The 14,566-nt window shown below is 46.9% G+C and overlaps 1 protein-coding gene across 47 annotated transcripts in view; it reads right to left on the bottom strand.

Moving 5' to 3' along the window:
• The window catches only part of ANK2 (ankyrin 2), a 277,590-nt gene that overhangs the window by 67,365 nt on the left and 195,659 nt on the right, over positions 1-14,566 (bottom strand). For 46 of the 47 annotated variants that reach the window (XM_084883347.1, XM_084883373.1, XM_084883348.1 and 43 more), the window contains 4 exons: positions 13,524-13,622; positions 12,561-12,659; positions 1,555-1,653; positions 520-618 (listed from right to left, as the gene is read on the bottom strand). In XM_084883347.1, coding sequence (XP_084739473.1) covers positions 520-618; positions 1,555-1,653; positions 12,561-12,659; positions 13,524-13,622 — 396 coding nt within the window. The remainder of the gene's footprint in view (positions 1-519; positions 619-1,554; positions 1,654-12,560; positions 12,660-13,523; positions 13,623-14,566) is intronic. The other variant, XM_084883392.1, reaches the window with a different exon arrangement.

The following is a 14,566-nucleotide window of genomic DNA, read 5'->3' as shown; positions in this document are numbered from 1 at the left end:
CCTGTGGGCAGAGGCCATGTACCCTGCCCTCAAAGTCAATGAGAGTGGTGAGCATTTTACATAGCTACTCTGTTTCCCTACACAGACCGTTTCCCAACTAACTCTTTTTGAACAAAATATAATCAAAGGCCGAGAGGAAGTGGGGAGGAATGGTTCTTCCGGGGAACCTTCAGGCCCGCCGTGAGCCCCGCAGGGACCAGGGCCTTCCTGGGGCTGCGTCCCCTCCGCTCAGAAGTTTGCCGGGACTGGCCTGCCCCTCGGCAGGCAGCGGGGGTCATACCCAACCTCAGCACGAGGGCAGAGGAGCAGGAAAAACTAGACCCTGTGAACTCACACTCACACACTTCACATGGCTGTGCAAGACTCAGGAGCTCTGGCTGCTGCCCTGAGTGCACTCACGTGTGGCCCTCAGTGTGCCACACAGATTCACCCCCAGAGGCAGAGACTGAGGCACAGGACGTGGGGTGAGGGGAGAGTGCGTGACGGGAAAGCCGAACTCAAGCAGAGCCCCTTACTCACCGTCGTGGTGGTGGTGACCTCCTCCGTCACAACCTTCAGGGTGTCCACCACAGAGATGTAGCCCAGCCGCTTAGCGATGGCCAGGGCCGTGTTGCCATTCTGGGGGGGGGCGGGAGAGGGAGAGAGAGGATGGAGCCAGTGAGCTCACCGCCCCAGGAGCCAGGCCAGGCGCAGCTGAGGAAATCACTCTTTTCACCATCACATCTGAATGTGTCTTAGTAACTTCTCCAGCCTGGAGAGCAGGTCACCATGGAAACACAACAAGCTGCATCTGCCCCTCCTCCTAACGAGAAGCACTTGCGGCTTTAACCCCTGGGTGGTCAGCTCTGGAGGCTGGCTGGTGCTGGAGGCTGGCTGGAGGCTGGCTGGAGGCTGCTCTGGAGGCTGGCTGGAGGCCTCCAGACCCAGCCCGGCTGAGGGCCCTCCTCCCTCAGCGGGGAACTGGCGTCCTGTGTGCACAGCAGACCGGAGGGCAGGCCGCCCCTGAGCACAGTCCACGCTCCCTGTGCAGACACCACACAGCAGCAGGCTGCTGCGCATGCCTGGGGAATCACTCCACCTCGTTTACATCGCAATGGCCCCTTGCCCAGGAGCCTGTCTAAGCCAGAGGAAGGGGTGGGCCCAACACGCCTGAGCCCTGTCCACTGTACTGGGGCCTGAGGGTGCAGGCCCCTCTCAGGAGGGGTGGGACTATGGCACCCTGTTCTGCTCAGCCTGGGCACGGCGGGCAGGCGGCACACGGGCGCTATCCTGCTTCGGACACCGCAGGAGGAGGCGGGTCTTTGGAAAAGACAGCGATGCTGGGGCAGAGGCAGCAGGAGGAGGAGGGACTGGAGGAGCCACAGGCTGAGCCTCCGTCCCTGTGTCGTGGGTACAACTGGGAACAACGGGGGAAAGTCATTTCTTCACGGTCACGCTGCAGCTGGGCTGTGCCGAGTCCCCAGGAGTCGGAGGTGACTCAGCAGCACTAACAGAGGGTCCCTCCCCACCCCTGGCGTTGGCCGTGGCAGTGGGACAGCGTGCGGAGGGCCTTACCGTGGTGGTGGCATCGGGCCGGGCTCCGTGCTGCAGCAGCACATTGATGATGTGCGTGTGGCCCTGCTGGGCGGCCTGGTGCAGGGGCGTGTAGCCACTCTGTGGGGTGGGGACCGAAGGGGGGGGAGAAGGAGGAGGAGAAGGAGGAGAAGCCCATTAGCCTGTGTTCAAGGTATCTTACTTATGGCAATGCTGTGTCCGGGGCGACAGCCCCAGGAGCCTGCTCTCCGCAGCACACGCGCCCGCCCACCCGCACACCTTCTGCCCATAAATGCCGGGAGACTCGGCATCTCCGCACTAATCAGAGCTGTGAGCATGGAAACGCAAGCCCAGGCCAGGCCGCGGGGAGAGCAGCAGCGCTGGCGTCTGCCCCGGAGGAAGGACGCATCACAGCCCTGGCCCTGCCCGGCACGGCTTCCCGCCGCTGACTCAGGGCTCACTCCGTGGCCCTCAGGCCGGACGTTCCTTCCCACTGTGCCCAGGGTCTGCACATTTAGATCTGTCCCCTCCGGCCTGGGCTCGCCTCCAGGAAAGGGAGGAGGAGCCCTGAGCCGAGCAGGGGCCCTGGATGTGCTGGGGCAGGGACAGGGCGAGGAAAGGAAGTCCCTGTGTCAGGGGGGACAACTGGGAACAACGGGGAGAGGCATTTCTTCACGGTCACGCTGCAGCCAGACCCTGGGGAGAAGGTAGGCCACGAGCTACCCTCATCCTCTGGCATCGCCTGACAAAAGCTTCCGCGTCTGTCAGACCCACCCGTGGGGGCTGGCAGAGTATGTCTCTTGATATTGTGTCAGCTGCTTCACAACCAGCGCACAACGCGCTTCCCCGTCCAATGAGTGTCTACTGTGCACACAGGCCGCCAGTCCCCCTGCTGTCCCTGCACTTCCCCCATCACTGTGGCCTTCTGTCTGGGGGCTGTGTCCACGTCTGTGACCCATGGTCTGAGCGTGGCCATGGCCGTGCATCCCTGGAATGACCCAGGAACCAGGGAAACTTAACGGTCACAGAGACGCTGCTCCCAAGTCACATCCACTGTGGACTCGTGAGGAGCCTAAAAGCAGTGAGTTCTTCTAAAGAACCCTCCTTTCCATGTGTTTACCAGTGTTGTGCCCAGCAGCACGTGCTGACACTCCTGGGCTGCACAGGAGACCCCGTGCTCCCCAGATGACGCCGCCACAGTCATGTTCTTGACCTCGGCAGCTCCCATTTACTGCAGGACCCGGTCTAATGTGGACACTGCGGCCAGAAAGACATCCCGTGGAGGCGGTTTCCAGGGATTCGGGAGCAGCTCACAGGCTTTGCAGACCATTTGGTTGAAGCGCCACCCACCACCTTAGGCCCATCCTGCTGGGAACCCCTAACCCAGCACCCCTGACCTCTGACCCCCCACCACCCAGTTACAAATGAAAACGCCAAAACTTCAAATTCTGTGAAGAATCAGATATGCCATACATGCCATTTTTCTTTTATTTCTCTGAAGTGACAGGAAAATGCTAGCAAACAATGTCTTTCTTTCTCAGAGACTTTGACCTTAAGTGTCTAATTCACAAAGAAAACACCCTTATACCAAGCATGTCAAACTTGCAGGCCTCATACCTCATTTATTTGGCCCATGTTAGTCTTTGAGTTTGACATGCTTGCCTTACACGCTGATTTCTCAACTCTTTGCAAATTATCATATAACTGGAGACCCGGTGCACGAAATTCCTGCACGGGGTGGGGGGTGAACCTCAGCCCAGCCTGCACCCTCTCCAATCTGGGACCCCTTGAGGGATGTCCGACTACCCTCTCACAATCCAAGACTGCTGGCTCCCAACTGCTCGCCTGCCTGCCTTTCTGGTTGCCTCTAGCTACTTCTGCCTGCCAGCCTGATCACCCCCTAACTATTCCCATGCCAGTCTGATTGATATCTAACTGCTCCCCTGTCAACCTGTTTGCCCCCAACTTCCCTCCTCTGCCAGCCTGGCCACCCCTAACTGCCCTCCCCTGCAGGGTAGATTGCCCCCAACTGCCCTCTTTGCAGACCTGGTGCCTCCCAACTGCCTTCCCCTGCTGGCTATCTTGTGGCGGCCATCTTGTGTCCAAATGGGGGCAGAATCTTTGACCACATGGGGGCAGCCATCTTGTGTGTTAGAATGATGGTCAATCTGCATATTACTCTTTTATTAGATAGCATAGAGGCCTCGTACATGGGTGGGGCCAGCTGGTTTGCCCTGAAGGGTGTGCTGGATCAGGGTGGGGGTTCCCTTGGGGTATGGGGTGGCATGGGCGAGGGGCCTGTGGTGGTTTGCAGGCTAGCCACGCCCCCTGGCGACCTAAGCAGAGGCCCTGGTATCTGCAATTTATTTACCTTCTACAATTGAAACTTTGTAGCCTGGAGCGGAGCCAAGCCTCCTGCTCGCTCTGTGGCCAGCAGCCATTTCTGTTTGAATTTGTTTACCTTCTATAATTGAAACTTTGTAGCCTTGAGTGGAGGCCTAGGCCTGCAGGGTATGTGGAAAGCTTGGCTTCCTCTATTGCCAGGAAACCCAAGCCTCTCAACTGCTCTCTGTGGCTGCACCCATCTTGGTTGGGGTTAATTTGCATACTCGCTCTGATTGGCTGGTGGGCATGGCTGGTGGGTGTGGCTTGAGCAGAGTGATGGTTAATTTGCATATTACTCTTTTATTAGGTAGGCTTAATCCAACCTGTTTGCCTCAAGCTGATGTTACAGGGTTCAATTCTAAGTGACTAACAGTTCCATAAAAGAAGTTCACTTTGCCAAAATTTTATACGAATTCATAAAAGTTGCAGTAGTTAAGTCAATGCTTAGGTTTGTATTTTCATAGCAACCAAACAATTTTAGTAACTATGATTACACATGAGATATGAAAAAAAGACTTCCTTCTACAAAAATGTCATTTTATATAAAAAAAATCCTGTGTTTATTAAAAGAACATCCTTTGAAGGTGTGTGTTTACCCACCGAAGATACATAAAAGATACATTTGCTTCCAAAAGCAAATAAAATCAAGATCATTGATTTAAAAATAAAAAAACCTGAAAAGTTAAAATAAGGTTTTTCTCTCAACCAAAAATCCATCTGAGTGCAGATCAAACCCCAGAAGGCAAATGCTTCATCGTGGGACGCCTGGCTTCCCAGCGTTATAACCACTCAACAACCAACACTTAACAACACATGGTGAGCGTCAGCCAGGCTCTGCCACGGCCGCGTGCCTTTCCGGAGGGTCCCTGGACTCCGGCAGAAGCACCGTCCCAAGTGCTCTGTGTGGGGCTGACCCAGCAAACCCGTGCGGTGCTACCTGCGTCTCACGTCCAGGAGAACTCAGGACTAAGGGTCCGAGTTTGCGGCTGGGGCTCAGCTGGTTGGAGCATTGCACTGTGCACAGCAGGGTCACGGAGATTAAATTCCCAGTGGGGGTGGGTATAGGAGGCAACCAATCAACCTTCCTCTATTCCTCTCCCTTCCTCTTTCTTTGATTCAATGAGAACATGTCCTTGGGTGAGAATTAAAGGAAAAAGGGGGGGGAAAGTTCTGAAGAAAGCATTACGGAGGGTGTGGTGTAGGATGCGGAGATTTACTACTTAAGGAGGAGAGCAGCTTAGGAGAGGGAAGGCCGTGAACTACACGGGGTCCTAGGCACTGGAGACAGTAACAGTTGAGTTGTGAGGAAGAGTAGGTGTCACCTGGAAGTTACACTGGGTCAGGTCACACTAAGAGGCTGGAAAGCACGGGAAGGTGACTAGGTCCAGGTCAGGAACCCGTGGGAGGAGGAGGCAGTATGGTCTAATGTCACGGGGATGAGTGATGCTGCTGAGGTTCCAAGTGGTAAGAGCCAGGGTCACAGAGTACTCTGTGTCCTCAGACAGGTAACATGAATTCAGTGTCAAACAGACATGGTATCTGACCAGTATGACTCAGTGGTTGACCATCAACCCATGAACCAAAAGGTTCCCACTTCAATTTCCAGTCAGGGCACATGCCCGGGTTGTGGGTTTGATCCCCAGCATAGGGTGTGCAGGAGGCAGCCAATAGAAATCTCTCTCTCACTGGTATTTCTTTCTCACACCTTCATGAGGATTCCTTTAAAAAGAGGAAGGCACTGGGTTTAAGCCTGTCTGTGCTTCTTCGGGTGAGGGCTGGGGACGGCTAAGACCAGAGGCGCAGTGTCCCAGCAGGGCCCTGTGGTGAGGTGCTAGGTTATCAGCTCCCTGAACTTACAGGGAGGCCAGCCTACAAGCTGTCAGGATTATTAGAATGGAAAGCCTCAGCCCCTTGTACAACCTGCATGGTGTGCTCAGAGTCACTATTTTTTTTTTAAATTTCTTTATAAAGTATTACATATGTGCCCTCATCCCTCCATTACCCCCCCACACACACTCATTCCCTCACACCCTGGTGTTTGTGTCCATTGATTAGGCTTATATTCATATAAGTCCTTTGGTTGATCTCTCCTCCTTTCCCCCACCCTCCTCTACCTTCCCTCTGAGGTTTGGCAGTCTGATGGATGCTTCTCTGCCTCTGGATCTGTCTCTGTTCATCAGTTTATGTTGTTCACTATATTCCACAAATGAGTGAGATCATGTGGTATTTATCTTTCTCTGACTGGTTTATTTCAAAATAAACATAATTAGCATAATGCTCTCCAGTTCTATCTATGCTGTTACAAATGGTAAGAACTCCTTTTTTACTACAGCGTAGTATTACATTGTGTAGATGTTTCACAGTTTTTTAATCCACTCATCTGCTGATGGGCACTTAGGTCATTTCCAAATCTTAACTATGGTGAACTGTGCTACTATGAACATAGGGGTGCATATATCCTTTCTGATTCGTGTTTCTAATTTCTTGGTATATATTCCTAGAAGTGGGATCTTTGGTCAAATGGGAGTTCATTTTTAGTTTTTTGAGGAAACTCCATATTGTTCTCCACAGTGGCTGCACCAGTCTGCATTTCCACCAGCAGTGCACGAGGGTTCCTTTTTCTCCGCATCCTCGCCAACGCTTGTTTGTTGACTTGTTGATGTTGGCCATTCTGACAGGTGTGAGATGGTACCACATTGTTGTTTTGATTTGCATCTCTCAGATAATTAGTGACTTTGAGCATGTTTTCATATGCCTCTTAGCCTTCCTTCTGTCCTCATTCGAAAAGTGACTATTTAGGTCCGTTGCCCATTTTTTTATTGGATTGTTTATCTTCCTTTTGTTAAGTTGTATGAGTTCCCTGTAAATGTTGGGAGATTAAACCCTTATCAGTGATGACATTGGCAAATATGTTCTCCCATGCAGTGAGCTTTCCTGTTGTTTTGTTGATGTTTTCTTTTTGCTGTGCAAAAGCTTTTTATTTTGATGTAGTCCCATTTGTTTATTTTCTCTTACGTTTCCATTGCCCTAGCAGCAGTATCAGTGAAAAATTTCGTTTGACATATGTCTGAGATTTCGCTGCCTTTGGATTCCTCTAGTATTTTTATAGTTTCCCATCTTATGTTTAAGTCTTGTTTCCATTTTGAGTTTATTTTTATGTATAGTGTAAGTTGGTGGTCTAGTTTCATTTTTTTCATGTATCTGTCCAATTTTCCCAACACCATTTGTTAAAGAGACTGTCTTCACTCCATTTTATATTCATGCCTCCTTTGTCAAATATTATTCAGGCATAGTGGTTTGGGTTGATTTCTGGATTCTCTATTCTATTCAATTGATCTATATGTCTGTTCTTGTGCCAGTACCAGGCTGTTTTAAGAACAGTGGCTTTGTAATACAGCTTAATATCTGGTATAGAGATCCCACCTATTTTGTTCTTCTTTTTCATGATTGCTACAGTTATTCAAGATCCTTTTTTATTCCATGTGAATTTTTGGAAAGTTCGTGTAGATCTGTGAAATATGCCATTGGTATTTTAATGGTGAGTGCACTGAATCTGTAGATTGCTTTGGGTAGTATGGACATTTTGATGATGTTGATTCTACCAATCCAAGAATACGGTATGTTCTTCCATCTGTTTATGTCTTCCTCTATCTTTTTTTTCAGTATCCTGTAGTTTTCTGCATATAGGTCTTTTATCTCCTTAGTTAAGTTTATTCCTAGGTATCTTAATTTTTTTGGTGCGATGGTAAATGGGATTGCTTTTCTAGTCTCTCTTTCTATAAGTTTACTATTGTGTAAAGAAATGTAATAGATTTCTTGGCATTAATTTTGTATCCTGCTACATTGCCAAATTCATTTATTAAGTCTAGTAATTTTTTGATGGAGTCATTAGAGTTTTCTATGTACAATATCATGTTATCTGCAAATAAGGACAGTTTTACTTCTTCTTTTCCAATTTGGATGCTTTTATTTCTTCTTTTACTATGTTGAACAGAAGTGGTGAGAGTGGGTATCCTGTCTTTTTCCTGTTCTTAGGGAAAATGGCTTTATTTTTGTCCATTGAGTATAATGTTGGCTGTGGGTTTTTCATATATGGCTTTTATTATGTTGAGGTATGATCCTTCTATTCCCACCTTGCTGAGTGTTTTGATCAAGAAGGGGTGTTGGATTTTGTCAAATGCTTTTTCTGCATCAATTGATATTATGTGATTTTCATCTCCCAATTTATTTATGTGATGTATCATGTTTATTGATTTGCAGATATTGTACCATCCTTGCATCCCTGGGATAAATGCTACTTGGTCATGGTATATGATCTTTCTGATGTATTGCTGGATCCAATTTGCTAGAATTTTGTTGAGGATTTTGGCATCTATGTTCATGAGGCATATTGGCTTGTAATGCTCTTTAATTGTGTTATCTTTATCTGGTTTTGGTATTAAGGTGATGCTGGCTTCATAGAATGAGCTTGGAATTGTTCCTTCTTCTTGAATTTCTTGGAATAGTCTGAGGCGGATAGGTTTTAGTTCTTCCTTGAATGTTTGGTATAACTCCCCTGTGAAGCCATATGGCCCCGGACTTTTGTTTGCTGGGAGCTTTTTGATGACTGCTTCAATTTCTTCCATAATTATCGGCCTATTGAGATTTTTAGAATCTTCCCAATTGAGTTTTGGAAAGTTGTATTTTTCTAGGAAAATGTCCATTTCCTCCAGGTTGTCTAGTTTGTTGAAGTAGAGTTGTTCAAAGTATTTTTTAATAATCCTTTGTATTTTTGTGGGGTCTGTTGTTGTTTCACCTCTCTCATTTCTGATTTTGTTTGAGTCATTTCTTGTTGCTTTTTTGGTGAACCTGGATAGAGGTTCATCAATCTTGTTTATCCTATCAAAGAACCAGCTCTTGTTTCATTGATCTTTTGTATTATCTTTTTGGTCTCTATGTCATTTATTTCTACTCTGATCTTCATTATCTCCTTTCTTCTGCTCACTCTGGGCTTTTCTTGTTGCTCTCTTTCTAATTCTTTGAGTTGTAGAATTAGATGATTCACTACCATTTTTTCTTATTTTTTTGAGGTAGGCCTGGAGAGCTATAAACTTCCCTCACAGCTTTGTGTCCCATAGATTTTGGATTGTTTTGTTTTTGTTGTCATTCGTTTCCAAGATGCTTTTAATTTCTTCTTTGATCTCTTTGGTAACCCAGTCATTATTTAATAACATGCTATTCAGCTTCCAAGTGTTTGAGATTTTTAGATTGTTTTTATTGTAGTTTATTTCTAATTTTATGGCATTGTGGTCTGACAAGACGCTTGGTATAATTTCAATCTTCTTGAATTTGGCAAGACTTTGCTTGTAACCCAATATGTGGTCTATTTTTAAAAATGTCCCATGTGCACTTGAGAAGAACGTATATTCCATAGCTTTGAGGTGAAATGTTCTGAAGATGTCAGTTAAGTCCATCTGATGTAGTGGATCATTTAGAATTGCTGTGTCTTTGCTACTTTTTTGTCTAGATGATTTATCTAGTGATGTCAGTGGTGTATTAAAGTTCTCTACTATGATTGTATTATTGTTGATCTCTCCTTTGATATCTTCCAAGAGTTCTGTTATGTATTTGGGTGTTCCTGCATTTGGTGCATATATGTTTATCAGGATTATATCCTCTTGTTGTATTGATCCCTTTAGTATTATGAAGTGGCTTTCCTTATCTCTTGTTATGGCATTCACTTTGAGGTCTATTTTGTCAGATATAAGTATTGCTACCCCAGCTTTTTTTTCATTTCCATTTGCCTGAAAGATATTTTTTTAAAAATATATTTTATTGATTTTGTACAGAGAGGAAGGGAGAGAGATAGAAAGCTAGAAACATCGATGAGAGAGAGTCATCGATCAGCTGCCTCTTGCACACCCCCTACTGGGGATATGCCCGCAACCAAGGTACATGCCCTTGACCGGAATCGAACCCGGGTCCCTTCAGTCCCGAAGCCGACACTCTATCCATTGAGCCAAACTGGTCTCGGCTGAAAGATATTTTTCAATTCCTTCACTTTCAATCTGTGTGAATCCCTTCTTCTGACGTGGGTCTCTTGTAGACACATATATACGGGTCATGTTCTTTTATCCATTCAGCCACTTGATATCTTTTGACTTGAGCACTTAGTCCATTTACGTTTAAAGTTATTATTGAAAGGTACTTGTTTGTAGTCATATCTATTTTTGTGTCTGTTTATTTTACAGTATTCCCTTTAGCATTTCTTGCATTGCTGGTTTGGTGGTGATAAAATCCCTTAGCCTTTTTTTTTTTTGTCTGTGAAGCTCCCGATTTCTCCTTCAATTTTAATTGATAGTTTTGCTGGATAGAGTATTCTTGGATTCATTCCTTTGCTTTGCAACACTTTGTCTACCTCCTTCCATTCCCTTCTAGTTTTCTGTGTTTCTGTTGAGAAATCATTTGATAATCTTTATATATATATATATATATATATATATATATATATATATATATATATATATATTATTGATTTTATACGGAGAGGAAGGGAAAGAGATAGAGAGTTAGAAACATCGATGAGAGAGAGTCATCGATCAGCTGCCTCTTGCACACCCCCTACTGGGGATATGCCCGCAACCAAGGTACATGCCTTTGACTGGAATCAAACCCGGGACCCTTCAGTCCCCAAGCCGATGCTCTATCCATTGAGCCAAACCAGTCCCGGCTCATTTGATAATCTGATGGGAGTTCCTTTGTAGGTAACGCTCTGTCTCTCTCTTGCCACCTTTAAGATTATCTCTTTGTTATTATTTGCCACTGAAATTATGACCTATCTTGGTGTATGTCTTTTGGGTTCATCCTGTTTGGGACTCTCTGTACTTGTGTAACTTTTTTCTTCCCCATATCTGGGAAGTTTTCTGTCCTTATTTCTTCAAATAGATTTTCTAATCCTTGCTGCTCTTCTTGTCTTTCTGGCAGACCTATTATACTTATGTTGCTTCCTTTCATATTGTCCCAAAGCTCCCTGAGGTTTTCCTCCTGCTTTTTAATTTTTTTTCTCCAATTGCTATTCAGCTTGAGCTTGTTTCTGTACCTGGTCTTCTAACTCACTAATTCTGTCCTCTGCTTCTTCTAGTCTACTGTTGAAACTTTCCATTGTGTTTTTCATTGTAGCTATATTACTTTTCATTCCTTCCTGATTCTTGCATAGGTTGTGGATTTTCTCATCCATCTGATGTATAAATTCCACAACCATTACTCTGAATTTTTTTTCAGTCATGTTGCATGCTTCAATTTCACTAATTTCCTTTCTTGGCGACTCCTCATTTTCTTTCCTCTGGGGATTGTGTTGTCTCCATATTCTGACTATAACCAGAAGGTTCAAACTTCAACTTGTGTGGTCCAGGATCCTGTGCTGTGGGAACTTCGCACCATCTGAGTGTCACTGAAGTGCTCCAACACTAGAACATGTGGCTGCTAGGGGTTGGTGGGAACCAGGCTTGCCCAGGGTCAGTGTTACCAGTATTCAGTGTGGTCTTGTGTGTGCACCTAGAATAAGGGATCCTGCCTGCACTTCACTGTTGGTGTGTGCCAAAAATGAGTCCCCTAGTACGTGCCAGGAGTCAGTGTTTCCCTGTGTTTGTACCAAGAATCAACTATTAGAGTCTCTGTTGCCTTGTGCGGATTCTCGCTGAGAATCAGAGTACCGGTGTGTGCATGCACCAAGAATTGGAATCACTGGCTCTTAGTGTGAGTGTGCTGTATGTCAGGGATCCCAGGCACACACAGTAAGAAACAAAGTCAAGTCAGTGGAGCTCAGTTCTGTCTTTGCTGAGAGAATCTGGGTCCCATGGGGGACTGGGTTGCACAATAGCTCTATGGCATGCCTGCGCTGCAGAAAACATACTTCTGTGTGCTGTGGAAAAGACTTCCGTGTGTGCTTGCCCAGAATTGAAGTCAGGTGACACTGCTGCCCTGTGTGGGCTTCGGGTCTGGTTGCCCAGTTGCATTGTGGGGAGCAGATTTCAGTCTCTTAACTTGCAGTAGTAGCAACACTGGGGCGAGTGCTCTCAAGCAAGGGGCAGCTCTATCAGTTACTATGGTGCTATCCACTAGCCTGTGGGGAAGGGGAAAGGCTCTTTGACTCACAGAAATCTGAGGCCAGGAAGCTGGAATTCTTGTTATCTGTTAATCTGGAGCTATGGTTGCAGTTCTCTGTCCCCAGTGGCTGCAGGGTCCTGGTTTGCATCTGAGACATGATTGGGTTTTGCTCAGGGCAGGATCCTAGTCTTAAGCAGCTCTGTTTCTCAAGATGGCGTGGTCTCTGTATTCACACTGGCCGCCCATAAGTGTCTACTTTGTGCGTAAGGCTCTGCCATCTAAGACTGCCCAGTTTGGCAGCCCCTTGGAGGACCTGCAGAATCTAACTGTCCCCAGCTCATACATACACACACCACACACATCTACACTTTCCTCTATGGCTTCCTCACTCTCTCACACCCTCTCCCTCCCTACCTTCCGCCAGTCGCCTTCTTCCTTCTCTTACTCAGTCACTTTAGAAAAACTAACATAAAAGCACATGTGTATGATAGCGAGCACACGGAACATCCATGTGGTTGAAACTTTTGCAACATAAATGAAATGAGAACAGCATTTACCTTGGTTTTGGCGTTGACATTGGCTCCATGCTTCAAAAGGAAGTTAACCATTTTCACATTTCCATAGTGAGAGGCCACAATTAAAGGAGTATAACCGAGCTGTAATAACAATTAACAAGCAAATGACCACTCACTAATTACACCTTGGGGGTCGAGGGAGGACAGAGTTTTAGTCTCAGCAGGACATTCTACCTGACTGTAAAGATATTGCTTAGTGGATGTGAGACACTCAATCTGATTGTACAAATATGACTTAGTGGGCGTGAGACATTCTATCCGACTGTACAGCTAATACTTAGTGATGTGACACACTCTATCTGACTGGACAGTTATTACTTAGTGATGTGACACACTCTATCCGACTGTACAACTATTAGCGGGTGTGACACACTCTATCGGACTGTACAGCTATTACTTAGCGGGTGTGACACACTCTGATTGTATAGATATTACTTAGGTGTGCATCCTGTGGACACAAACACGGGGAGCTGGTTAGGAACATAGAACTTCACACCAACATAGGAGACTAGGCATGTGTGTGACTTAACCTGAAAAAGAGCTAAGACAGGGGCACAGATGGTGGGATCTGAAAATAGGTAGATGAGGCCAGAGAAGGCCCGGTGGGGATGCGGGAAAATGCAGCAGAGGTGGAATGAGGGGTTCATGGCAAAGAGAGGGTAAAGCCACATCAGCCAAGGGCATGGAGGAAGTGGGTGCAGGACAACAGCAGGTCACCGCCTGGCTGAGCAGCAGGGAGCTGGCAGCGTGGGTGCAACACTGGGATCAGCACTGGCATCTCTGCTCCTCTCTCCATTCAGACTTGGTTCTGGAAGCAGGAGACTGATCACAATGTGTGAGCAGGACAGACTTGTGAGGAGGGGGGCAGGGACTTGGGTGTCCCAAGGGGGTGGCTGGGAGTCACCCAGGGCAGGACCCACCAAAACAGTGACAGAAGCCTTGTACCTTCGTGTGGGCATCCTGGTCTGCCCCGTGCCTGACGAGAATGTCGGCAACATTCACTTTGTCCTCCTGGGCTGTGAGGTGCAAGGCTGTGAGTCCACTCTGCAGAGAATGGAAGCAGAGGGTACAGTGGAGATGTGATCGTCTGTAATATCCCATCTTGAAAAAAAGTCCTGTAATTACAGCTTCTCCCTGGAAACCACATCTTTTGAAATTGAAGACAAACCCCCTAAGTTACGGTGACTTTACACCCAAGGCAGGTCCTCTGCTCGCCAACACTGTCAGCCAATCGTTTTCTACGTTAGGCACTTACATCATGACCCACGACATTAAAATAATCAGTGAAGATGCTCCCGACAACACTCCCTTCAACCCCATCTGTGCCTCCAGCTGAGTATTTACTCACTTAAATAACTGACCCACCAACCACTACTACTACTTTATAAGCACTGCAACAGTCAGCCTATCCATCAATAAAACATCACAGGTGCACAGAATGAGCTCAGCATGGTTTCCTCCAGCACCCAAAGGCAGGACACTGCTGTCTAGGGTGCTAGGTGCTAAATAAGAGGTCGCCCCATTGTTTATACACAGCATCATCCATTGGCCAGTTTTATATAAATGCCTGGCACGTGAGCACCCAAGATGGCTAATTAACTGGATATGCCAGTGAAGCACCGTTCAGAACCAGTAAGAAACAGGCCAGGGATGGGAGGGGAGAGGCTCGTTCCGTCTCGGCCACAATCTGGCAGCCTCAGCATGGGCGTAAGTAGCTCCCATCAAGAAGATAGAAATTTAAAGAACACTGTTTTTTTTCCAGAGAAAGAGAGAGCTAGAATCATCAATAATGAGAATCACCGATCAGCTGCCTCTGCACACCCCACCCTGAGGACGGAGCCACCTCCCAGGCACGTGCCCCGACTGGGAATTGAGTCATGACCTCCTGGTTCATAGCTCAATGCTCAACCACTGAGCCAATCGGTGGGCTAAAGAGCATCTTTAAAACCTGAATCACTAGTCTGTGTCACAGTGTTCATTAGTACCAT

The sequence above is a fragment of the Pipistrellus hanaki genome, assembly GCF_964339955.1.
Source record: "Pipistrellus hanaki genome assembly, chromosome: 5".
NCBI classification, from domain to species: Eukaryota; Metazoa; Chordata; class Mammalia; order Chiroptera; family Vespertilionidae; genus Pipistrellus; species Pipistrellus hanaki.
The sequence above is the reverse complement of the archived record's forward strand: the minus strand, read 5'-3'. Positions and strand labels throughout refer to the sequence as shown.